Genomic DNA, 26,516 nt, shown 5'->3' on the forward strand with positions numbered 1-26,516 from the left:
CAGCCTAACAAGCATGGTGCCAGCAGTTTGTGGTGTTTAACTATGTGTTTCCCTTGTCCTCTGTATCGCATGTGACTTACTCTATGAAGCTCACACACACAAGAAAACACACACACACACACACACACACACACACACACACACACTTCAACTTCAACATTTTCTTTGTTAGTTAATAATTCAAAGGAAAATGTTTCGCTGAGACGTTCAGTACTTTGGTTTGTACGGTCTATATACCCTGTTCTGAATCTGCGGTGTTAAGACCAAATGCAGTACAGAGAATAATGTGAATATCATTGAATTGCAGAGTTACTAAATGCAGATTGTAATAACGTCAGAAAACACAACATTGTGAAATAATAAATCTCTGCTTGAAGTGCCATTTATCATATTATTTATTAAGTATAAAATACTAATCTAATAATGATTCTTTAATCCTATTTCTTTGATTTTCTTTTCTTGTTGATTTGTATGAAAATGTAGCCGAGCCAACAGTTTCTAATTAACACACCATTCGACAGAAGTCCTCCTTCTGTACGCAATGTGTGCATGAATTACTTCGGCACGTCTCTTTTGACAGCTCGATACGCATTTGTCTGCTCAGGAACGGACACTTTAGGTTGTCATGCATGGGAAGCAGTCAGGCTTGCCGCAGTGGGATGTCAGTTTGATTTTCGTGAGGATGTCGGTCTGTACGACTGGGCTGGACGAAGTATTTCTGAACACATTTTAACAGGTGCTTTTTTTTTTTTTTTTTTTTTTTTTTTTTTTTTTTTTTTTTTAGTTGAAGAAATGAATCGTCATTGACGCCACTTGTTTCTGTCCTTTCTGGAACGCATTATGAAGACTGATGTTGTATAATGCAGTTCAGTTGGTGATGAACATTTTGGTATCTTGTAATTACTGTGTTTAAAAATGTATTTAGATGAGATTACAGCGCGCCAAATACCAGAACAGTTAATTGGCTCCATGTAACAGCATCGTTAGAGCTGCAGTGTTGTACACATTCCAGTAAGGTTATACACAACTCCACCCCCCCCCCACCCCCCATGTCTGAAGAGACTATGGAGTCATGTGACAAAACCCTGAATTCTCAGTTCTTTATTTGAACATACTCATGAGAGAAAATATGTCCCTGTGAGCCCGCTCCTCTTCAAAGCCCGTTCCCTTTTTTGCTGTTAAACACACACACACACACACACACACACACACACACACACACACGCACACGCACGAGCACTGTCAATTCGTATCACCGGGAGTCCAAGATTATGTCTTTTTACAGCTTCACTATCTTGCCGACAGCTTGCGCCACTGACAGACGTGAGTGGACAAGATGTTTCAGGTTCCAGGACTAAGTGACACATCTGGGCCCGCACTTATCTGTGTTCGTTTGATCTGCGAATTTGTTTGGCGAGTCTGGCTCGAACAGATTAGGGTAGGGATTAGAGTTAATGCGGTGTCTTTGTGCTACAAAGGTGTCGTGGTAGTTTTGCGACCCTTGTTGCCTCGCTTCACGTTGGACATCCTGTGGATTCTTCGACTTGTTCTCCACAGCTCAGAGTAAAGGTGTTTCCAGCCGTTGCACGTGTACGTGACGGGGGAAAGCTCTAAAAAGTTAGAAGACATGCGTTTGTTCCTTTTTAAATATGCACCACGCATGTTTGTGGAGAAGCCCGATCTCGTTGCCAATCTTTACACCCCCGGAGGGCCGGTTTTATTGGTACTCCATAAGCTGCTTCACCACCAAGGCATGTATGTTGTGAAAACAGCCTCGAGGTAGAACAGGGGTGCCATCAGTCACTCTAAATCTTTCAGGGATCGAGAGTCGCTGCTGTCGAGACCATCTGGTATCGCTCATTTAAACCGCACTGGTGGACACTGCTTATTAAGAGTGATGGTTGAGATGGGAAACTTACAGAGGCCGAACATACTTGATTAAACAAATTGCTCCGCTATTGAGTTACCTCGAGGTCTCTTAGCCCCCAAATCCTTAGGATAAACTTTGAATCAATTATACGTTGACTTTGAAAAGTAGTCTGTGATCTCCGTATGGTGTTTATTAACCAAAATTAGTCATTTGCTCGTGCCATATTGCAGCAACCTGTGGTCACAATTTTTAAAAGAGGCAAACAGGTTTGCTTTAAGGTTACACAAACTGTAAATGGCTATTAGAAATGTTAACAAGACTCAGTGAATGTGTGCCTCAAAACAATGTTTTTTAAAAAGCTTTATTTTTGTGCTTTCTTAGCCGGGTGACTTTGTCCACCCACTTACGAGTCCTGTGACCATCGGATCAGGACCCTCAGGGTTAAGTCTGGGAAGCCTCTGAGACTTTTTCACTTATCTGACGCTCCGTCGGCTCGATGTGTGGGAGGAGGGCACTTATACTCTCTCCTTTTGCTTCGGGCCTTAATACCACTCCTCTCCTACATCATTTAACTATGACCTGTCACGCAAGAATGTGTCATGATCTACTGGCAATCTTTGTGATTCTATATTTTTGGGTAGAATTTGAAAAAAAGGCCATCGGCATTGGGGGAAAAAAAAAAAAAAACAAACCATGCAAAGGGGGCCGGTTTGTACACTCACATGTTTAAGAGTGCAGCCGATTGATTTGTGGGAAGACCACTGAGATGTCGGCGTGTGCATCACGGAAACTTCGAAATAAATCTGTCAGATGGGATTCTCTCACCTCAGCGGGGCAGGATTGTTAGTGCCCGGTTAATGATGTTTTTCCATGGTTACCGGTCTCCTGCCTTGAAAGATGAGCAGTCATTCATATCAGGGTTTTAAGGTCAAGTGCAATTTATTTTGGATACTTTAACGGGTTGAAACTACCCCCCTGCATTAAGAAACTCCATCATTCTCTGTCACTTTAGGACGTTAAATTGAAATGAAGAGAAATCCTGTCCACATTTATGTCTGCGCAGGTCTATGAAAGAGGACGGATGCGTCCCTGCTAACCCGAACGTCTGTGTACGTTTAGCTTTGTGGCTTGTGCTGCCGGTTGGTGGTCTGACACTGATTTGTAGCACCGTGGTTCCATTGAGCCGAGATTGATATTGTATCTCATGACAGGAAGGCCCGAAGCTGGCTCCGGTCCTTCGCCGCGCTGCTTGCCAGGGAATCATTTTGACTTGGCTCTCAGGAGGGGTCCAATTATGGGCACAGTGTGGTCCGACTTCTGCTGCCAGAAACCCATTGCCCTCCCCCCCTGCTCCCCCCCGCTCCCCCCCCCTCCCGACCCCCCCCACCCCCTGGGTTTTGTAGTACAAAATGAGACGTGATGAGGCCGTGTTGCAAAACACAGGGGCAGAGGTGCTGGGATGGTTGGAGCTGGATAACGGCCCGGCGTGTTTTTATGCTGTCTCAGCAGTTTGGGTGCGCGGTGAACACATTTTAGAAGCATTTCCACTGTGATCATCAGAAGCAGAGTTCAAAACAGACACGGTATTTATGAAGGTAGCAGTATGTGGCAGGTCTTTGAGGGTTGCCTCAAAAATTCTTTACTTCCAGGTGGAGAACTTAAACAGTATCCTGTTACTGTTCTCCGTAGATTAAAGTGAAACATCTTGTGGTTGACCCATCTTCCTTTTTTGTGGTTTTAGAATTACAGCTTAGTCTTCAGTCAACATGAAATCTCTTTCCTGGACTCTGATGTGGTTGTTTTTTGTTGTTTTTTAGCATTGAGTTCAAGAAACTGCAAACACTTTGCAGAAAAAGGGGCATTTAAGCTTTTTTTTCATTTACATTTTTTTAGTTTTACGTCACATTAGACACACATACGCTTCTACAAACCTCATCTTTAAAGTAGTCCTGGTACCATATGCGCGTGCACAAAGTAAAGTCATTGAAACAGTGTACCTGTCTGCATCAATGCTTACGTCCTCTGAAGCTATAAAAAAAAAACAGACTTTAAAAGGTAATACGCATTCATCTTCTACAGTATTTTATTAGAATTGATTCCACCGAGCACCATGCATTGATTTATCACTGGGAGCATTACAAAAGACTCCATTTCAACCCCGTTAGCAAGCGGAGATGCGCCGAAACCACAGGATCAAACACGCGTCACAGGCAGAAAAGCAAACACAGCCACCGTATCATGTGACAAAATACGATTCGCGTCACCGCTAAATAAATAGCCTGACGAGCCCCGCAGACACAGTTCATGGTAAAAATGCATTAAGATTGCACTTCTTTCTTTTTTTTTTCCTTCCACGGGACTCTACTGATCCATGTTTTCAGTGGTGAACTCTGAAACTCCAAACGCGGGGTCGGACCGCAGAGCCGAAGGCAGAGATCGTTGCCCTTGTCGGCAGGCCCCAAGGGACGTTTTAAATGGTGACGGAGTGAAAGTCGAGTGAAACCGCGAGGTTTTCTGAGCGTCCAGATGTTCCCGTGTTTCCCCGTGGATCATGCAGGGTCACGTACCTCCCTAAGCCGTGTCCTGCAATGTACACACAGCTTCATCAACAGAGTATCGCAGAGTCTGGTGCCCCGTGCGGGAATGCGTTCCCCGGGTCAGTCAGCGCTCTTCCAGACGAGACAAACCAGCGCCATAAACCCCGCACCGCTCCATTCATCAACGGCTCCTTTCTAAAGCCCCCGACTGACCTTGAAGCCGTCAGTGTTGAACAAAAGGCCTGAATTGAGATTGCACTTAAAATGCTAATGTTTTGAACCCTTTGTGCGCGCAACAATTTTTGATCCCTGACAGGGAATGGCTGGCTGGCCCTTCGCTGACACTGCAGGCACATTGAACCGGCGTCAGTAAAGGAATTCTTTCGATTTAAAGCGAGTCAAACCTTTGAATCGCCTTTAGATCCGCTCATGAAATTGTCTATTTACAGTCCCGTAGTGGCATCTGGCACAATTACACCCGTAATACATTTTGTATTACTATGAGATGAAAGATTATCGTCTGATTTGCATGAAAACCTCCTCCTTTTTTTTTTTTTTTGTGGTTAAATTCTTAGCTCGACAAGTTGCGCATCTGGTCGGTGCGAGCGATGGCTAATAGGTGAGATGGTTCGCCGAGGAGAGGTTTTCTAAAGCTCCGGTTGCACCGCACGTCCCAAAAAGGACGTCCGCAATCGTCCGACCAAAAGCTGAAGAAAATCCGATGTTTGACTTTGTGGGGGGGACGGACGTGTTTTAGGAGAGGCTGAATATCCACTTTGCTCTGCAGAGGAATGCGTCACGCTGAGGGACAAGCAGGCTCTGTCGGAGAGATGCGCCTCGCATTCCTAGACCACAAATCAAATCATTTTTACGAGTGGCTGAGAAGTTACGCCAAACAGATCGCATGTTTCTTGCAAGTTAAACAAAGAATTGGACCGCGGTTGTCATTCGGAAAAGAGTTGCAGCGCACGCAGGGATATGTCGAGTTCCTGCTTTAAAAAAAAAAAGGGCTCGAGTGAGTGATTCTGTAGCGGAATGATGTACAAATTCAAACGCCGTCCTCTCCCACATGATGGGTTTCCTTGCTGAATTACCGCGAAAGGGTTTTTTTTGTGCCTTTTTCAACTCCTTCCTTTGGTAGAGACGGTGCACTCAAGTAGGGAGCCGGGTTCAGACGTGTGAGCACAGGCCCGCTGGAGGGACCCTCCAGGTTTCTCATTCTGACTTTATCCGAGCAAACATCTGGTCTGTGTTTTTTTTTTTTTTTTTTTTTGTTTAACTGCCATCCATTGCAGCAGTCAAGGACCGAAGATTTACCTCAAGTTGTCTTAACCTTGGACCCATTGTGGCATTTCAGGGAGAAGTTTTTCCAATTCAAGTAGGAAATGGGTAGTTTATGCTCGCGTCTCACTTCTCTCAACATTTTAGAATTCAGAAAGGTTTATCAAGGTTTGATCCATTGATCAGAACGACGTCTTCTTCTCACATGGCCTTTGACATTGGATTTCCTATCAAGATGCTATTTTGAATTTGGCTTAAGAAGCATAATCTTGTACATTTAACACCAAAGTGCCTACCAAAAAAGATGACAACTTTTTCCAAATTTTTTTTTCAGATTTGGATGGCATTTTCGTCCGTCTTTGGACTTCCCTTTGATTTATATTCCTAATGAAACGCATATGATTTAATAAACGTAACTCTCCGATGAACCTTCTTTAGAAATGTCTTGTCTGATTGGCGCAAAGACGAGGCGCGCAGTGGAATGTATTTATTTTTTGTATTGCCGTCCTGTTACAGCTTGACTGGATTCTCTGTTAGCTCCGATTCAAACGAAAGCGTCTTCAGTCCGCAGAAAGCACGCGGCGTTTTCAAACTTTTGGTTACGGCTGTACGGGAGAAAGCGGGACAGCGGTTTTCGGCTGAAACACCTCGCGCGTTTAAGCTCTCGACAAAAGCCAGCCGACGACGACCCCCCCCCCCCCCCCCCCCCCCCCCCCGCTGCTCTCCTGCAACTCCGGGGCGGTGGGGAGGCCTTTGAACTGAACAATAGAGCTCACTCAGCAGTCACCAGGTGGTAAACCAAAAAATTTCTTCAAAGCACCAAAAAAAAAAAAAAAAACGTCATCTGTTGTCCAAAAACAGTCATTTCTCTTCTTTTAACACGTGTAAACGTTGTTTTTGATCAAAGCGAAAAGTTTCAAAGTCTGGTGCTCGTGTAACAAAATCTCTGTCCGCCGTGAAATGGGAATGACAACACGTGGCTGTTTTTTTTTCTTTTTTTTTTTGTCCCTTGAATTTCCTAAACACAATTATTATGCAGTGACCTCGCCAGAGTCTCCCGGGGTGATGGAAGAGCGTGCAGAGATATGCTGGGGGCCCAGCTGTTGGTCCCCGGGTGTCCTCCGGCAGTGACATTAAGACTGTCACACGAGTCGGAGGAGTTTAGCTTTTTTTTTTTTTTTTTTTTGGTATCTTGCATGGACATTCACGGAGACATCTGTTTCACGGTTTGCGGCAACAGATCGAAATCAAGGCGAATTCTTTTTTTTTTTTTTTAAATAAGTAAATGCGACGGACACACAACGACGTTTTACCTGACATATATACATACTCGTATTTAAGTGTGAAGTACTCAAATCGGTGCGCAGCATCTTCTGGACTTTACCTTCAGATCTCCCTTCGGTTCAGAAAGTAGAAGCTGGTCTCGTCTTGGCATACGGGCCTTTCAATCTCCGCCGGGGTCTCGCACGCCCCCATGCTTTGCCGTTTTTGGCAGATGTTTTGGGTACATTTAACAGCCCGCTCCATATTTTGGTCTTGAAGTAATAAAAGGACTTGTTTGTTTGTGGTCCCCTGAGCAGAGTTGGTTTCCCAACATCTCTCAAAAAAGAGCTTCAAGTTTAGTGGAAACTTTGCTCACATTTGGGGGGAGGGTCCTGTTTAGAGCCCGTTGAGTTTTGGCGTACGACATATCTCATGTGGTGGTCAACGCCAGATGGTTAAAAGGTGGTCCGACAGTTTCAAAAATGAATCCGAGGTCCATACGCAGTAGGGTGCGAGCGGAAACGATGGCGCCAAACCAAAGCCATGTATATTCAACCAGTGAATTAGGGTCTGGTAAGACCCGGCTAAATGTCACCCATTATACTGATGTGCAAGTCAGAGCAGATGTTCCTGCATCCATCAGAAACATTCACATCCACCTACCAGCTCCTGGTCTAACATACTCTGCCATGCAGCCCTCCCTTTCTAACCTCTACGGTTCTTCATGCGTAGTGCGGTCTGACGTGTTGCTTCTCTCCCTCTGCAGAAGACACTGTAGTCTCCCTGCTGCAGCTTATCGGGGATCCTCCTCCCAGCGACATCACCCTGGTCTTCGAATCGGACACCCCCGGCTACCGCTTCGGCCCGAGCGCCAACACGGGCCAGCTGGCACGCGCCCACTTCCCGAGCCCTTTCCACCGAGACTTTTCCCTCATCTTCAACCTGAAACCCACCTCCGACGGGGGCGGGGTCATCTTCTCCATCACGGACGCCTCGCAGAAGATCATGTACGTGGGCGTCAAACTGTCCGCCGTGCAGGGCGCCAACCAGAACGTCATCTTGTACTACACGGAGCCCGACTCGCAGCGCTCCTACGAGGCGGCCAGGTTCCTGGTGCCCTCCATGAGGGACGTCTGGACCCGTTTCGCTATCGCCGTGAGGGACGACAAGGTGATGTTCTACCTCAACTGCGACTCAGACCCTCAGGTGATGCCCATGGAGAGGTCCCCGGATGAGATGGATCTGGAAGACGGCGCCGGGGTGTTTGTCGGGCAAGCTGGAGGCGCCGATCCGGAGAAGTTCCTGGTATGTGTGAACTTATGCCGTACCTTTCATGGTGATTGTGCACCGAGTCGATCAGACTAATTTCTACCACCGAGCACCTACGAAAACTTTGATGAGACAGGACTCCTGCTGCGTGAGGCTTTGCACAGCGCAGCTCGGTGTTTTGATTCCCCGTAGTCGTCATGTGGAACATTTTGTCAGAATAACTCTCATGTGATCTAATTGCTCAAATTGGCCAACTCCAAAACCATAACATGAACGCCTCCACGACTTCATCATCCCCCCCCCCCCCCAAAAAAAGTCTGCACATAAGTGGAAAGACCTCACACTGGTGCTGTAATTAGAGGCAGTCATTTGACTGGTGTAAATCTCAGCGGCTGGCAGCAACAAACTGCTGACCTGAGCTGTGAAAGGGTTTTAAGCAATTCACCCACAGCTGCCGACTGTATAGGGATAATGCGTCATTCTGCTTCCATGCGCTCAGTTATTTTAATAAATAAATTTTGGACAGGTTTTATTTTTCCCCAACGCTTACACTGAAAAAAAATTATTTTGAGAGAAAAACTGCATCTATATCTACGACACTGCTTTCCTCGGGGGATTTTATATACTTGGAAACATTACAATCAATCAGCATGGGCTGATTTATGTCCGCGTAATCCCCAAAAGAATGTGAGGAAAAGAGACTTTCTGGACTCTTTAGTAATAATTACAATTATAGTCCCAGATAAAAAAAAAATAAATATAGATTATTCATTGCTTCATTACTTGAAAATACATCCCAGTTCAAATCATGTCTGAGAAAATCAGATACTGAAGAGGTGCTTTCTGTCTAACTTTGAATAATTTACTGTTTCGATGGGCATTTAAAGGCCGTATTTTCAGTGGACGTACACGACATGACCTTACGAGCTCCTTTTGAGTTCAACTTTAACATGGTGTCGATCCTTTTACTTCCAGTTTTTAGTGTTCAATATTACAAAATGTAGAGTTTTGCCGCTCACATGGACTTAAGTGACCTTCCTGTTCTGTTAACAAGGTTATATTTAGAAAAGGTAAGGCTTAAAGTCACGGGCACTTTTTTTTTTACTGACTTTACAGGATGGCCAAACAAAGCAGAAATCCCCTTCAAATCTCTATTAAAAAGCATCTTTTAATAACATTATCACATGAATAATGGCATAAAAGAGATTTTGCTACGACTAAATATATTTACATTAGAACTCCACACCCTTGAAACTAAATCTGCAGCGGTTTCCAGCAGCTAAAACATCATCTCCGGCTTCCTCTCTCAGCTGTAAAACTTCTCTTTATCTTTTTATTACTGTTTGAACATCGCTGCTCATTTTGCTGGAAACCACTTTGTGTCCCTGCTACACATTTTAGATTTCAAGCCCATCGAAAGTATTCCCTTGTGGTTGGATATTTTGTCAGAAAGACGTTTTCTAAACTGCCTCTTTCAAATCAGGAATCCAAACCCTGTTTCTGATTTCACCACTCGTTGGCCATGTGCTATTTATTGACCCTCGCGTGGCCCCTCGGCTCCCGAGGTCTTGTGAATCGAATCGGCCCTAATCAAATCAGGGCACAGCAAGCTTCTTTGAACATCTAAATATACACATTATGTATTTAGAAAATACACATTCCAGTCTGAAATAGGATTTGTTTATCGGACGTTCTTTTTTTTTTTTATCTCATTATCCATCACGACCAGAAATGTGCTGCGGTGACAGATTCTTCCTTCTCTTGAGTAGAAATCTTAAGATTTATTGCGAAGAGCTGAAGCACTTCGATAAAAGCACATCGGCTAAACATCGTAAAGAAAAGTTACAGAGCAGGCCGTTAAAAGTCTGTCTAAAGACGGGGTTAAAATGCCAATGGGCTATTTATCTTCAAAGTACAAAAAAAAAAAAAAAAAATCCATTTGACTTTATTCTCAGGACGTAAACGTGTCCTAAAGAGTCGCCTTCAAAATAACTCGGGAAGCGCGGCTAATGGCCCTTTGATAGGCGGGAAGATAGCATTCACGCTATCTGTGCGAGGATCCTGTGTGGGAACATGTGTCGGATGGTGCGTTTTGAGGCGGAGATAGCGGCACTTCACAGGCGCAGGCCAAAACTGGGAGACATCAATGGCCCCTCTGATTTGTGTGGAACGGGGGAATTCCCGGGGAAATATTACCGAAGCCCGGGCAGAGATAATCATCCATATTTTTTTCTTTTATGTTGGAACTATTACATGGCGTGCGTGTGTGTGTGTGTGTGTGTGTGTGTGTGTGTGTGTGTGTGTGTGTGCGTGTGTGTGTGTGTGTGTGTGAGAACAAGCCTCTGACATGATTACATGCATCATCGCACATGAAAAACTGCGTGCGTGTTTCCCACCAGGGTGTGATCGGGGAGCTGAGGGTGGTGGGAGACCCCCGGGCCGCCGGGAGGCACTGCGAGGAGGACGAGGACGATTCGGATATGGTGAGTGACAACTCCCCCTCGCGTGTTGGGAGAAGAGGTGACCGCTGTAATGCGGCCGCAGGAAAACAAGTTTATTTATGTTTATTGTTAATTACTGCTCGCTATTTACTTACTTGTAAGCGCAAAAAGGTTTTTTTGTTTTTTTTCTTTGGATGACGAGATTGTGAACGCGTTTCGGTGCCATGGTTTCGGTGCCGGTTTGGCGACGAGGGCGCCGCGGGCCCGCGGAGTCTCGGGGCGAAACCGAAAACACCAGAGCAAAGGTCATTTTGCGGTCGGACCGGATGCGAAGCAGATTTTCGGCTTGCGTTGCTCGTGGGAGTTAAATATTTTCAGCCGGCTTGGACGCAAATCGGCGTCCTTTCTCGTCGCCCGGCGCCAATTCGCCTCTTCGCGTCGACTTTTGTTTATGAACGCGCCGTGAGAATAATTGGCTTTGCGTTTGGCCTGAACACAACTTCAGAGTTAAACTGAAGCTCCAGTCACCGGTATGTCCAGCCAGCTGGCTCGATGCTGCTACTTACGGTTTCTTCCCCGGCTGAGGAACGAACATATCCCGAACTGACTTGGTAACATTAGTTTGGTTACATTTAAAGAAATCCCCTGTTCCTCGACCAAGCGCATCCACCGTGTTGTGCCCATGCATGTATTAATGAGATCTGGATGCCCTGGTCTGTATTGGATATAGTTTATACATATCGAATGGCAATCAGTCTACCATAAAGGTTTGCTCTCTCGATCCAGACTGTGTGAAAATGTAAACAAAAATGGAAGCTAAGCAGCCGTTTGGGGTTATTTTAGAACGTAATCATTCATATTATGCGATGACTGACTGGCTCGACGCTACAGTAAGGCTGTTTCTTCATTCCAGAGGTTCATCAGCTGGCGAGAAGGCTGACCTTTTTCGTTTGAAACATTCAGGTTTAACCTCGGTGTTTCTTCACCGCGACCTTTCATGTAACCATGAAGCACATCGTATAAACCCCTTTAACAAATTGTTTTAAAAACGTGTCAAACCACCGAAGACATGCAACAGCGTCAGCTGGTAACATTAGGAAGTCGGCTGGAAAACATTTTTAACCAACTCATGAAGCCAACGTCAGCTACAGACAATCAAATCTGCTGGCGGCACATTTGAGATGCTAAAATCTACGGTCGTCAGCTTGAGATGAGAAGCACGGTTTTGTCTATCGAGAGTCTGAAATCAGCGACTAACCGTTTCAAATACAACTAATAATTCTGACGGTAAATCTGCTGTTTTCCTTTCCGACAGTACATCTGTGCAGGAGGATTCATCCTTCATTTGGAATTAATGAACTGCAGTTTTTTTTTTTGAAAAGTAGAGGAAATAATTTGTTTCGGAAAGTAGGAACAAAAAGTTATGGCAGAGATGTTTTTTTTTTTTCAGTAACACGAGTGATGACATTTGACTTGTAGATTTAGTCCGGTGTGAAGTCCAGTAAACCTGTAACCGAGAAGAGTCCCGAGAGCGGCATTTACGTCGCTGACCACCCACACTCCAACACAGGTGTCCCCGCTTCAGCCCACCAGCAGCCTTTACTGTTATTTAGTTAAACATTTACAGCTGTTCTGCTCGCTCGCACCAAGACCACGTCCTCACTGACAGAAGAACGCTCGTACCGCTTGTTGTCAAACCTTCAGATGTTCTCCGAGTTCGGTGGGGAAATCACAGGTTTCTGGTTTCAGGATGTGCCCTTCCTCTCAAATGATAACCTGACAGCTGTTTTGCAGCGTCGACATTAAAGACACTTGACGTACAACCTGACTTTAATAGCAGTTTACTGGACGAAACCTGCTTTCTGTAAATTGATTCGAAAAATAAGCCTGCATTTGACTCGATGTAATTTGCGCGGCGACGTAGAGACCTGACAATTTAAATGGTTCGGTGGTAAATTACACTTTATTTATTATTCATTTAATGTGAATTTAGCCGTGCAAAAGGCTCACTGAGATAAAGGAGGGCCTGCCTGGTGAAGTGGAATACAAAGAAAAGATTTACATCTATAAAAGGCCGCCAATGCCTTCAGGACGAGCACAAATAGTAAAGAGGTTTTCTTGTTTATTTATATTCGCATATTGTCAATGAAAAGATATCTTTTAATCACCGAATTCCTTCATAGCGCATTTGAGTTTGACCAAAACTTCAAATAAAGGTGTTTTTTTTTGGACGCAGCAGACGTTTTCGGAAGAAGAATATCTTGTGGAGTATGTAAAGAAACGTAAACTGTACGATTGGTCTCCTCAGGCTTCAGGGGACGGAAGCGGCGTTGAGGAAAGAAGACCCCCGAAACCAGACGCGGGGAAATTCAGATGGACGGTATGGAACAACTTTTTTTTTTTGTATCATTGAACCTTTGTCCTTAAAGGCCCCATATTGTATAAATGTGCTGAGTAAAGCGGGTGCGGGTGCAAGATGAACGCTGCGGAAGTGTCAAAACGATAAGTAAATTCATTTACTTACTGAAATGTCGAGGAAACGCTGCTCTGTTGTTGGATGTGCAGAAGATAAATTGTCACCGCAAAGCCGTCTGAAGGACAGGAATTTCAGAAACCGGGGGCTGAAGTTTATTTTCTCAGAAAATATACGATGACATGTCGTCCACGGTGCGATTAAAACGGCATGCTGTAGCATCATCGTCCAAAATGTCATAAAAGGTCATATTTTAGCATGTCGTGCAAAGTATCATGAAAATGTTATACTACATTTTTATCAAATTTTGGACGACATGCTATAGTGACATTTTAATCACATTTTGAACAACATGCTATACTATGACATTTTTTTTTTATCAAATTTTGAACGACTTGCTATACTGTGAACTTTTAATCAAATTTTGGACATGTTATACTGACATTTCTATCAAATTTTGGACGACATGCTTTACAATGACAGTTTAATCAAATTTTGGTTGACATGCTATAGTATGGCATTTTTATTATATTTTGAACGCCATGCTATAGCATGACATCTTTATGATGTTTTTGACGACATGCTATAGTGTGATATTTATATGATATTTCCGTGTGGTTTTTTTTTTTTGCGTGCATGTCCTGTTCCAGGACCACAGGACAGGTGGGAACAGATAAATCAAAAAGCATACTGTAGCGTATCGTTGAAAATATCGTAAAATATCATACGACGGCATTTTGACAAAAATGTATAGCGTGTAGTTCAAAACTTTATAAAGATGTCACACTATAGCATGTCTTCCGACGGTATCTTAAAAATGTCAAACTACACACGAGTGTCACAGTGGTTAACATTGTTGCCTCACAGTCAGAAGGTTTTTGGTTCTGTTCCGAGCCTGGGCCTTCCTGTGGACATTCAGAAAAACGTCATACTATAGTGTGCCGTCCAAAATGTCACAAAAAATGTTTTGGTATAGCTTAGGGTTCAAAATGTCCCAAAAAATATTGTAGTATGTCCACCAAAATGTCTCCCTGTAGTATTTCGTCCAATATGTCATAAGAATGTCTTTGTACAGCATGTGGTCCAAGATGTCCAAAAAAAAAAAAAATTCCATGATGTCATAAAAACGTCATAGTGTACTTCGCCATCTAAAAGCATCACTGATACGTATCGCTGATAGATATTAATGTGTCCGTATTATGGATGTTAGGCTGCATACCCATAGTCCCATATCGCTCTGTTCAAAGCTACCGGACTCAACTCCAGTGTTCTACATGTTAAAACGAATGCTTTTTTTTTTTTTTTAGTAGCTTCGAGCAAAGATAAAACGTTCACATTGTACAGTGGTAACAGTCGGCTGAAATGTCGGTTTTTATTTCCTCTTGAACTGAGCTGTTACCTGCTAATTAACTATTGTTTATTGGGGGGGGGGGGAAGACAGATTGATGTTTTCTCAGTATTTGCGGGGACGCGACCTCAAAAATGATGGGAGTTGATAAAAACGTTACTTACCTCTCGGTAACAGTCGTTTGTAAGCGCGGTCGAAGAGGTGGTCGGTTGTCGTCTCTGGATCGAGGTCTGAATGAGTCTGATGCCGCTGCCGTTACTTCTCTGCCGATAAAGTCACGTTTGCCGGTAAACTTGCGGAGACGCAGTCCGTCACCCGTGATTGGCCCGGTCAGGTGGCGCTCAGAAAATAGTCAGCCAATCAGAGGAACTGCTCATTAATATTAATGAGCCTCAGGAGCACCCACTAAAACCAGCTCGTCCTCAGAAGGGCTCCACTGAGAGGCTTTTAGAGAGGTGTAAAATGCCATTGAAATAGTTTCTGACATCAAAAACCACTAAAATATCTTCCTGAGGATGCCAGGACTATAAATAAAGCACCTGGAACATGATGATTCACCAATAACGGCACTATTCTTCTGCCTTGCCGCTAAATCGTGTGGTGAACAGAAGTGGGTCGGTCGGCTGTTTTGCGACTGGAAACTTCTCAGACATTCCCTCAGCGAGTTTGTACATCAGAGGCTCAAAGGACATCGAGAAGAGGAATGAATGAGGAACACTTTGCCGCTTTAAGAGGATTCAAACGGCCGATGATGCCAGACGCGCGTGCCCGGCCGACAAGGATTATTAACAGCAGAGTGCGCTTCCGCAGACCGCTGAACTCTCAAGTTTCTCGGTTTAAGTGAGCGAACACTCATCCCTGAAGAAAGATTCAAAACCGCTCAGTTGACGTCCAGAAATTGAGCCGCTTCTGTCGTGTACTTTTGGGAACAAAGAGTCGTGGAATTTTTTAAAGGTTAGACACTGAAACCATTTTAAATATATTTTCTTTCTCGGCTTTTATGGTTTTCGTGGATAGGCGCGAACAGCAGTCTTTTAGTATTTAGTGTTTGGAAATATCGAGTCCCGATCGGATGCATGTAGTTTCCTCGATAGTAGAGCTGCACACTGTAAGTTCATTTAAAGTACATAGTCTACGACAACTGAAGCGATCTGGAAGGATCTAAGTTTTATCAAAAGGCAACTAGACTTCATTTAGTTTTCTGAAGTTCTTTAGAAAAGAAGAAGCCTTTCAGGCGGGAAGTGAAACAGCTTCAAGAAAGAAGCTCATATACTTTGGATAAAACTTCGATTAACCGTGACATAAATGACTGGGAACCTTCACAGACATTTCATTTCTACCTCTATTTTTTTTTTTAATTTTTACAAAATCAAGTAAACAAACTAAAAGATGTTTTCATATATACCTGTTATAATTCCACTAAGTGCAGCATTGATGTAAGAACATACTTTTTTTTAAATATTCCCACATCGAACCCATTTTAGTTGCATGTATGCCGCATGCCAGAGCGCACTTCTGCATCCTGATAAAAAAAAAAACCTAAAAAAAAAACCCTGTTTGCTTCTCTCTTTCGGTGACTTCCTTCATCTCTTTTTTTTTTTTTTGGTCACCCTCTCGATCTCTGACGTCTTGCGTCTTTCTGTCTTCGTCTCTCTGCTTTCTGGCCATCTCGCCACCGGCACGCAAATCAGATTCCACGGACAGCCGCTCGCCTTCGTCCCACCGTCGGAAAGGTAACCGCGGTGAGAGGCCGGGGCGTAGCTCCGCGCCGCCACCGTCCCACTCCCACTCCTCGCGGTTACAGCGGCGAGTTAGAAAAACCAGATGTCAATTTGGACTCGGTGTGATCCAAGTCGACCCCCCCCCCCCCCCTTTCTCCCCCCCACCTCCCATCAGGCCTTGTTTTTCCAACTGGTTTCTCAATCTACTGCGCGTACAGGAACTGACAGAGGTGGAAAGAAAGTTGGGAGAGGGAGGCGGGGTTAGGGCAGCTTTTACGAGGGGCTTTTTTTTTTTTTTCCATCTGTTCGGTGATGCATTTATAAGCGTCATGTAATATGCAATGTAATGTAAAACAACAACAACAACAACAAAAAAAAGGCAACAGCTGGCATCTAATGTCCACCTGCCAATGTTTTTTTTTTTTTTTTTTCTTCCTCTCCCATCCGATGATGACGCGTTCACACAAAGTATAACTTACAACCCCGCACAATTGTCCACGGGTGTAATTAAGGCAAGTCCGGGCGAAGACAAGTTAAACGGGGAGAGTTGTGTAAGTGAGACTTTCCATTTTGTCATCCTGGAATTTGTGGTGATGGATGGCAGAGCTCGTCAGTCATCGTTAGCGGTGTCACCGCTCCGAGTGTCCCCCTTCAGCACGAAGCCCGGAGAGGAAACGTTCCCAGACCGCTATTATACCAACACATGGTTGTTTCAGGCAGAACGAAGCCACCTGGTTGGTCGTAGAAATTGACCATCGGGTTAAGAAGGCGCTATAAAGGAATTTGCAGAATTAAGTGACGCTTCTTTCAATCCGAGGTGGTGACATTTTGGGGAAAACCCAATGACCGAAACAAAACAAAAATGGGGCGTTGTAAAATCTATTGTAAATTCAAAATGTGAATTTGCTGTTAAGAGTTATACGCTAATCTCTAAAGCCTCCATTCCTTTATTTGGTACCGGTGCATATTTCCCCTCATTTGCGATCTGATTTGCCTTTAAAGTGTCTCGGATCAGGTTCTGTCTTTTGAGTTTGGTCTTCATGATATGTAGCAGTGTTTCAGGGGAAATGGCGTCACTGTCTCTGCTCAGATCACGTCCGACTCCTCTCCGTTACACAAGTACGCAAATCTCGGTCGCTGCATTTTCTAAACAGCTGGACTGTTTTTCCACAAAAAGTTTCCTCTGCGATACTTGAGAGGGCGGAAACAGAAAAGGAAAAAAAAAAAAAAAGTAGTTACACTGCTGCGGCGCAAGATGTGTTCGTTGCCGAGGGAGCCGCATACCTGCTCTTAAGATTCAGAGGGGGGGGGGGGGTCGTGTGGTTCAAATCCATCACCGCTTAGTTCTGAGGATGTGAGCCTCCCGCCCGTCAGCGCCGGCTCTGATGGATCGGTGTAAGGGAGTGAACAAGCGGGGTATTCTTTATCACATTAATTCATATATCAGCTCAGAACAGTCAGTAATGGTCCGGGCGCATTCTTAGCATAGTCATCGCCGTGCAACCGAGCGGGGAGAATATTTTCCCAGAAAGGAAACTGGTTAATTATCAACAATGGCATCATTTTGGCCCTTCAGCTCTCCCCCCCCCCCCCCCCCCCCTCCCTCCTCCACCCCCATTACATTCTTCATTACCCCCCTTGTGAATTCCACAGGTGCGTCACCGGTGAAGAATGAGTTACAGAGGCAGTATTTGCATTATTTATTTTTCTTTTAACCCGAAGGCAGTCTAGGGAACAGAAGTGCACCCCCCCCCCTCCCCCCACCCCCACCCCCCCTCCAACCTTCAGTTGTCCCTGTTGCTTCTTTCAGCCCTGCTGTGGTTTTAGTGACACAACCATTGTTGGCGCGTTACAGACTGGCCTGTGTTTCCTTACTCCCCAAAATCTACCCACACATTTGTTATGAGGGTAAAAAAACAACAACAACAACAACAACAACATGACGAATCAAATTTAGTAAATTGAGTAAAATGCACTGTAGTAGAACTATAGACGAACTGTTACTGAAGATTTAAGGAACAATGGAAAGAGGGGAGTTGGAGTTAGTCTAAGCTGACAGCACAATTTATGTCATTTTGTCGCTGCCGAGGTCGATTTTTGTTTTTCTTTTCATCGTCCCATGAACAAACACGACTTTAGGAAACATCTGTTTTAAGAACTCTTTGTTTCGTTTACCTGAAGGTGTCGCGTTCAGCTGGATCTTTAAAAAAAAAAAAAAAAAGGGGCGCATTTGCTTTGTCAAAATGTTTAATCAACAAGTGTTACGTAAGACGGAGAACGTGGCACCCGTCTGCAGTATGACATTTCTGTCATGGAAATTGAACATTTATATTTTGTTTCATTTTAATGAAGCCATCCGGCTCGTTGATGATTTCGTAGGTCTCAAACAATTCTGAAGTGCAGAAATTGGCCTTTTAACAAGCTCTTCTGCAGGTTAAGGTACGGGATTCGGAGTAACAGCGCAAAGACACACAGAGGCGTAGAGAGGCAAACGGTAATGCGTGTCGGTGTATGTCATCCTACAGAAAGACAGTAATTGCACCCTGGAAGTCTTGACAATGACGTTTTAAGACTGCAGGCTGGAACAGTGTGTTAGACTGGTGGCTGTGTTCTTTAATTCCTAATAAGGTTCACATACGGAAGAGTTCTGCAGCAAGGCCCAGAAATTAAGATGTCTGACAGCGATTAACACATAAACAGCAATTACTAGACAACAAAAGCAGTTTGCCAACACAAGAAATAAAAAAAAAAAAAGAAGTTTTACTGCACATGTGTACTCAATCATGTTCTAAAGAGGATTGGTGTTAAGCTGGGAAACAGTCCTGTTAGTTAGGGAGAGAGATTTTGCATCACAGTCTATAAACATTAGTTAAATGTAACGGAGTCCTTTTGGTTGGAATTGTTTGGGATAAATGTTAACAGGGCAAACTTTTATTTTCCCACGCAGCAGTATTGTTGTGAAGGCTCTTAAACGCGAGAGTGTGTGGAGTGAAAATGGAGCCGTGAAACCTGGAGCGAGCTCGTCGCCGCCTGCAGCAAATGTCATCCGCTGCCCTTTTTAAATATGTATCTCTCTGTTGCATGATTGTTTTTCCTGCAGACTACCCCTCAATCATCTCGGCCCATTCAGCAGCCGCCGCTGACGAGGAAGGAGGAGGTGGCCGTTTCCAGAGAGACAGGTGAGTTTATCTGGATACAGAGTTCAATTTGTTTTTACTTTTTTTTTTTTTGTTTGGTACAAGAACTCAGTTCAAATATTTTCACGCAATGCCTCCTCAGAGTTTTCCCCCCTTGTTGTTTAGCAAATGTCACTGTCCTTTATAAATTCATAGTTCTGCTTTTAAAGATGTAAAACAGACGTTGTGCTTCCACATGCGTTGCTGAGCTCGTATTCCTTAAACATGCTGAGCTGAGCCAGTCGGAGCTTGTTGTTAACGGATCGGCTGACATATGTCTCCATCTAGTGGACAAGATGAGTAATGATGCAACGTTACTGCCCATGTAAATTATATTTTATGTTCTCGGTTCTTTTTTGTTAATTGCTGAACTTTTTCCTGCCATAGAGGGGCATGATAGGTTGAGAATGATTTAATACGTTTGTAAAGATGCAGTATTTTCAAATTGGATCAAATATCACTTGCAATGATTACATGCCTATATTATTTCATTGTAAATTTTACACTCATTATCAGGTACTTATATTCATATGACATACATATGAATATAAGTACCTGAAGGACGGTGACGTTTTAATATTAATCTACTTGTGCATATATGCTCTGCCGCATACTTTATATATAATATGCATTGTTTATACATTTAATACTATGCTGTATATATCTTATAGAATATATGTTTTACATGTATGAATTACTCGTATATACTTATAAGACAAATCCATATCACTAATACGCAATATCTGTGCAATACACGATACACTCTGCCTCACCCACGTGCAATAATGATGAGTTTTTTCTTCATGTGAAAATATTCTGTATAGGTAAAAGGTGTATTGTTATTATTATTAGTAGTAGTAGTAGTATATAACTTTGCATTCTTCTCTTCTCATCTTTTTCGCACCTATATCCTTAAGCTGCTGTGATGAGTGAATTTCGCCGCTGTGGAATTAAGTCTTATCTTATCTCATCGTATCACACTGTACCTGCAGTTAAAGTTTGAAGATTTAATCTTCCAGAAATAGGGTGCACATCACTGCATAAAAAAAAAAAGGGATTACGTTGCTACCGTATCAAGTTTAAACCCCGTGTTGATGGGGCAGAAAAACAGCAGCAAAAGGTGAGCTTAATGGACAGAACAACGCAAGTTTGTACCGGTAGTTCCTCATGTCCTGCAGCCGCCATGTAAAGGGACTCAAAATACTGTTAAACCGAAGAAATGAATTTAACGCTGTCTTCTGTATTGTGTTCAGCGAGCGACTCCCGGCACGTTTCAGGTTCCGTGGAGTCCAGGCCCGGACTCATCGGGTCCCCAGGTGGGTCGAAGGGAGTCGAGAATAAAACGTCCGAACCCCAAGTTCCATTCTGTTCCGTGTCCCGGTGCTCCGCTCGCTTCATGCGTGCTCCTCAATGCCGGATCGCACATGGATTTCAAATACACACAACCGCATGGAATCCATGAATGTATCTGCCTCATGCTTTTGAACTCATGCCAGGTGGTGGATACGTCGGTGGACAGGGTGGGAAATTAGGCAGCTCTCACCGAGAATTAAAAAAAAAAAAGAAGAAAAGCTGAGGGAGGAAAAGACGGAGACGAGGGATCGTAAATCTTCACATGGGTGGTTACTTATTCAAAAAAAACAAGAACTGTCAAACTTTCTACACAAGTGAAGAAGCGGGTTGCATGTTATTCAGTCGTGCGTGAGGTCAAAGGGGGGTCACAACACAACGTTTAGGATGTCGGGTGCATGCGGGTGCGGGAAGGTGTATTCAGTTGACGCCTTCGTAAGGCCTGTAAATTTCACGGGGATTCTTGCTCCATCAAGCAAAAAAAGTCATTTTTCTCCTTTCGCCCTCTTCCAGTGGGAGCAGGACATGTCCTGTTTGTTGTTCGGGACGTGGGGTATAACCGTTGATCATTTTTGAAAGGCTTCCACGGGAATATTAATTACTCTGTCCGCTGTTGTTGTTATTCCAGGGCTAGCCGGGGCTAAAGGAGAGCAGGGCGACAGAGGAGAGAAAGGAGATCGGGGTCCAATTGGGCCGAAGGGAGAGTCGGGCCCTGGCACCAGCTCACGGGGAGGAGCAAGGGGAGAGAAGGTTTGGACCTTGATTTTTATTTTGTAATTTTGCCTTTGGTAGAGGGTGAAATGCATGTTGTGTATCCAGTTTGGATGCCCTGACGACGCCTGAAACCGTTTCCTTATCCGAGAGTCCGTTTTGAAGGTTGTAGAAACTGGCATCTAAAAACGAGAGCTGCCGGGATACGAGCTGTGGTGAAATGTCCCAGGGGAACACTAGAGGGAGCTGCAAGTCCTAATTTAGTATATTGGAGACATTTTGTCAGACATTTTGATGTATTTATTTTATGTACGTTTTATTGAAAAAAAAAAAAAAAAAATAGCAACCGTGCGCAGGCACACACACACACACACACACACACACACGCACACACACACGCACACACACACGCACGCACATAGTTGAACGTGTAGCTCTGCAGCTCAGGAGGATTTAATTTCCACTGGTGCCACCTCCAGTTAAAGTGTAGACGCGTAATATGAGGAGCTTTGAGTAAACCTGTGGAGATGTGACGTATGTCGGTGTTTTCAGAGAGGAGTCAGTCAAATCAGCCAGTTTGTGAAGACTGTTGGGACCAACTCGACCGTTTCTTATGTGATTTTCAGGGAGAAGCCGGGGAAACGGGACCGAAGGTAAGTTACGGATAAACTCTTTTGTTTCGGTCACTTTTGGCTCCTTGATTTGGGTCTCTGAGGCGAAAGGATGAGGGAAAAAAAAGCACGAGTTACAAAAATGTAATAATCCTCATGGTCCTTCACTTGAACAGTTCCTGTTAATACATTGACTTACGTTAGCTTCCACGTTTTCACTTGTAATGAAGCCGAAGGTCACTCCGCATCTTTATTTGACGCCGAGAAGTTCGCACTATGAATTCCTCCGGTCTAAACCTCGACCTTCATCTCCAGGGCAGTGCCGGCTTTGGCTACCAAGGGAAAAAGGGAGAGCCTGGCCTCGCTGGACCCCCCGGCCCTCCCGGCCCTCCGGGGCCCACCACACAGTTAGCAGGTGGTGGTGATGGCTCAGTTGTGTCGAGAGTCCCCGCATCTCAGGGACCCGTTGGGCCACAGGGTGGCCCAGGCCCCCGGGGGCAACCGGGAGCCGATGGAGAGCCAGTAAGTAGACTGCAGATTCACTATTTAATTGAAAAACCCTAAATACAACAAAATATGCTGTTGAATCAGCAATTATTATATTTGTAGAAGTGAATAGGAACCAGAACATGGAAAATGGCAGCTTTATTCCATGTTTACAAATATTTTCCTTTAAAAGTTAGAATATAAAGTGAATTTATATACTTTGCTGAAAATTGTGGCTCACTCAGTTTGATCTATATGCCTAATTCACAAATGTTCTAAGAGGGTTTATATCCTTTCTTTATTCCAATCTCGCAGGGTGATCCTGGTGAAGATGGAAAAACTGTGAGTTCTTTTTGGGGTTTTTCTTTGCAACACCAAACACATAATTTGATAATTACGATGAATAACTTCTAATCTCATTACTTGTCAAAAGAAGCTTATACAATAATAGACTGTTGAAGTAGACGGCTGCATTGTTGCTGTCTTTGTAGTTCCTTTCACCTCATGACAAAATCTAGTGCCCTCACCTTATACTTTCCTCAACACAGGGTCCTGATGGACCTCCAGGTTTCCCCGGAACACCAGGTGACTCTGGACCCAAAGGAGATAAGGTTAGATACACCGACGAAGTAACAGAACCTTTTTCTTTTTTTTTAATAAAAAAAAAAGAAGCAAAACAGAGTGTAATCTTAATGAGTCCTTTGCATACAGGGAGACCGTGGTGAGGGTCAACCCGGCCCCCGGGGACCGCCGGGGCCTGCGGGACCACCAGGACAAGGATTCAGATCCGTGAGTTCAGTCACATGATCACATCAGGACAGAGCTGCCTACTTTGTAGGTTACAACTGATTTCATATGATGTGTTTCAGACCTTTGTGGACATGGAGGGCTCAGGATTCCCTGATGTGGAATCTATTCGGGTGAGAATTAAACTTTCCTTCACTCATCAGTGACAAACGTTGTAGTTGTGCAGGAGAAAATCTGATCTGTTGCATTTGAATGGTTATTTTTCTTGATGTAGGGACTTCCTGGCCCACCAGGTGTGCCCGGTCCCCCTGGTCCTCCCGGTCCCTCAACAGCTGGCGCAGCATCGAGTTCCGGAGCATTCGGACCACCAGGAAAGGACGGGGCACCTGGTCAACCCGTGAGTCTCCGTCTTAGTGTGCCAGATACCTGACCGACCCCTCAGACTGTCTGAGCAGTGACACAGATGATTGTACAGTCTCACCAAATCAACTACTGCTGTAAACCTGAACCAAATCTTCTGGCCTTCAGGGCTTGCCTGGTTTACCGGGTACCGATGGCCTTCCAGGAGCTCTGGGTGCGAGGGGAGAAAAGGTAATGACTTTCTAAAATGATTGTTTCTTCTCCAATGACTGACAAACGCTGATATTTTTGAATCAGTAAAGTATAAAGCGTCTCAATACTGATCACAATTAGATTTGATTGTTTAGAACTAAACGGAAAGTAAGTCAATTTAAAATGAAAAATAAAAAAATAAAAAAGTTAAATTCAAATTGTAAATAGTATTCAGCAATGGCAACGGCAGTCATGAATCAGGAGCTGTTGAAATATCGGGAGTAAAACATAACTGGCTTTACACTTTCGGTGTGGAAGCTAGTTAGCATAAAGCCTCGTTCGCTAGCATAAATTGTACTTTTAAAAAAACAACTTTAGTCTTTTAAAATATTGATGGCGCACACGCAATGTTTCGTAGACTCGTTGTAAAAGGGGTCTCGTGTTCATCGTCTAGACAGTGCTATGATGCGCTCCAGTCTAGCATTGCACAGTGTTGACAGCAGCCTTCTAGCAACGGGGGCTCTCGGATGTCATTCAAGCTGTGCGGTGGGAACCGTCCATCCAGCGGCCGGAAGCTTAGACAGGCATTTATTTGAGGTATTATAGTTTACATTACGTTCGTTGGTGCTTTTAAGTGATTCCTCATTCTTTGTTTTCCGACTTTAGGGTGATTCAGGCGAGTTGGGTCTTCCAGGAGCAATTGGACAAAAGGTGTGAATTCATGAGCTTAATTTGTTACATTTGTCTTTTTTCCAGTTTTACCTCAAAGTTGCTTTCAGTCTACGTTGACATCTGCGCTCATAAACCAAGGCACGTGTGCAATTTCCTCGATGTGACGCATCGCAGATGCACGTTATTTAGACAATCCTTCGAAGGGGGAACATATATTCAAGTGTTGACAGATTCAAAAGTTGGTGATGTGTTTTGGGGGTACAAGAACTAGGTAATGGTGCCCACTGGATAACCAGAAGAACTTTTCCTGTCCCTTCCATTTCTCTAGCCAAGTTCCTACTTTTCCTTTCTCACCGATCTGCTGCCTCACTCTTTATCCTACTCTCCTAAGCCTTAACATCTGCAGGTAACTGGGCTCCAGCATGTCAGCCATCAAAGGGGATTTGTGTCTTCTAACAATATGCAAATGTTTGTCAAATATTGTCGGCTGCAGACTCGACTTTAAGTCTAATCTGAGTGCTGGCTATGGTTTCATTTAACATATAGTGACATCTGAATTTGGTCCCAGAACAATGAGCATGGGGCGTTTGTGCACAACAGTGTGTTATGTTATTGTGTGGACTCTTTAAACCACACTTAGTAGGACTGAAAACTAAATGCTGCATGGCATTAGTAGATTTGTGAGATTCTTCATCACGAATTTTAAAATCCCACATCACTATGGTTACGTGCACCTCACTCAAGACGAAATCTTTGTATTTGTATTTATTTTTTTTTAGGTTTTATTTATTCATTCTGAATGTTAATTTGACTCCTTTTATTCCGTCCCACAGGGAGCCCGAGGAGACCCTGGGTTACCAGGAACTGCAGGAGAGGCTGGTCTGGCTGGTCTGCCTGGACCCATGGGACCAATTGGGCAACCTGGTCCTCCTGGTCCTCCGGGACCGAGCTACCGTGTTGGATTCGTAAGTCGTCTTTTAGGTGTTTACAAAGATACCTTTTGATAGAGCTAAAGAAATGTCACGGTAAAAGATCTGCGATGTAGTAGTGTCTGGAAGAGTTCACCAGGAGATGACTCGTGATCACAATAATGGCAACTCTTATTTATAGACATTGCTGTTGCTATCAGAATTCACATTATACCCACTTTAACTCTTCAATGTGTAGTGGATATGTACATCTGTAGCTGTACAGAGCAGTGAAGTACAGATTCAACTCAGACTAGTTATTAAAGTATTTGATTTTAATGTGTTTCAAACAAAACTGAGAAACCCCGCAAGAGAGTTTTTCAAAAGTGTTTGTCAGTTTGTTCAAAATTCTCTGTTGTATTCAAAGGATGACATGGAGGGCTCAGGTGGAGGTTTCACTAATGGACTTCCTGGCGTCAGAGGACCAGAAGGAATACAGGTACATACATTCCTATGGATTTAAAATATCGTGGAACATAATACAATGCGGACACAAATTGAAATAAGAAACGGCGCCACCTTAAACCGAAGCTCAACGATTATGGCTTCTAAGTCTGAGAAGTAGATTGGTGTAAAAATCAAGTCGTTTTCTAACTGTTTGTTCATTTCAATATGCTTTGGGTACATTCCAATCATATGAGCCATCTATCCTGCTGCTATACAGTCTGTAAGGTGTCTGATTACAAAGGATGACCGTGTCTGTAAAATCATCATAATCAATGAATCTTAAGCTGAAACTAGTCTAACTGTTTTAGTTGGCAGATTCAAATACACGATGAAGAATGTCCTCATTCTTGATGCATGTAAACTTGCAACTAATCAAGGTAATTGTTGTGTACTTTCAGGGTCCTCCCGGCTTGCCTGGACTTCCGGTAAGTAAATAAAAAAATGTTTTTAAAAAAAATTCTAGTAATCTATGATGAGCCACTATTCCTGCCACATTTCCTAACTCAAACAATCTTTCTGTTTTTAGTGGGGTTTTTTTTGTGTTTCAGTATAATAAATGCTGCAAAGTAGAGTCAAGAAATGATACCTTAAAA

General features: G+C 43.8%; 1 protein-coding gene across 2 annotated transcripts in view; it reads left to right on the forward strand.

The window, feature by feature from the left end:
- Nucleotides 1-26,516, forward strand: part of col18a1a (collagen type XVIII alpha 1 chain a) — a 75,817-nt gene that overhangs the window by 38,714 nt on the left and 10,587 nt on the right. For both annotated transcript variants that reach the window (XM_069154830.1, XM_069154829.1), the window contains 17 exons: nt 7,718-8,256; nt 10,620-10,703; nt 12,970-13,041; nt 19,304-19,382; nt 21,358-21,479; nt 22,067-22,093; nt 22,367-22,573; nt 22,853-22,879; nt 23,086-23,148; nt 23,249-23,326; nt 23,407-23,457; nt 23,559-23,681; nt 23,813-23,875; nt 24,503-24,547; nt 25,342-25,473; nt 25,844-25,915; nt 26,322-26,348. In XM_069154830.1, coding sequence (XP_069010931.1) covers nt 7,718-8,256; nt 10,620-10,703; nt 12,970-13,041; nt 19,304-19,382; nt 21,358-21,479; nt 22,067-22,093; nt 22,367-22,573; nt 22,853-22,879; nt 23,086-23,148; nt 23,249-23,326; nt 23,407-23,457; nt 23,559-23,681; nt 23,813-23,875; nt 24,503-24,547; nt 25,342-25,473; nt 25,844-25,915; nt 26,322-26,348 — 1,811 coding nt within the window. The remainder of the gene's footprint in view (nt 1-7,717; nt 8,257-10,619; nt 10,704-12,969; nt 13,042-19,303; nt 19,383-21,357; nt 21,480-22,066; nt 22,094-22,366; nt 22,574-22,852; nt 22,880-23,085; nt 23,149-23,248; nt 23,327-23,406; nt 23,458-23,558; nt 23,682-23,812; nt 23,876-24,502; nt 24,548-25,341; nt 25,474-25,843; nt 25,916-26,321; nt 26,349-26,516) is intronic.

The sequence above is a fragment of the Embiotoca jacksoni genome, unplaced genomic scaffold (assembly GCF_022577435.1).
Source record: "Embiotoca jacksoni isolate LCO1_2020_lvr unplaced genomic scaffold, fEmbJac1.0.p SCAF_2, whole genome shotgun sequence".
In the NCBI taxonomy this organism is placed as follows: Eukaryota; Metazoa; Chordata; class Actinopteri; family Embiotocidae; genus Embiotoca; species Embiotoca jacksoni.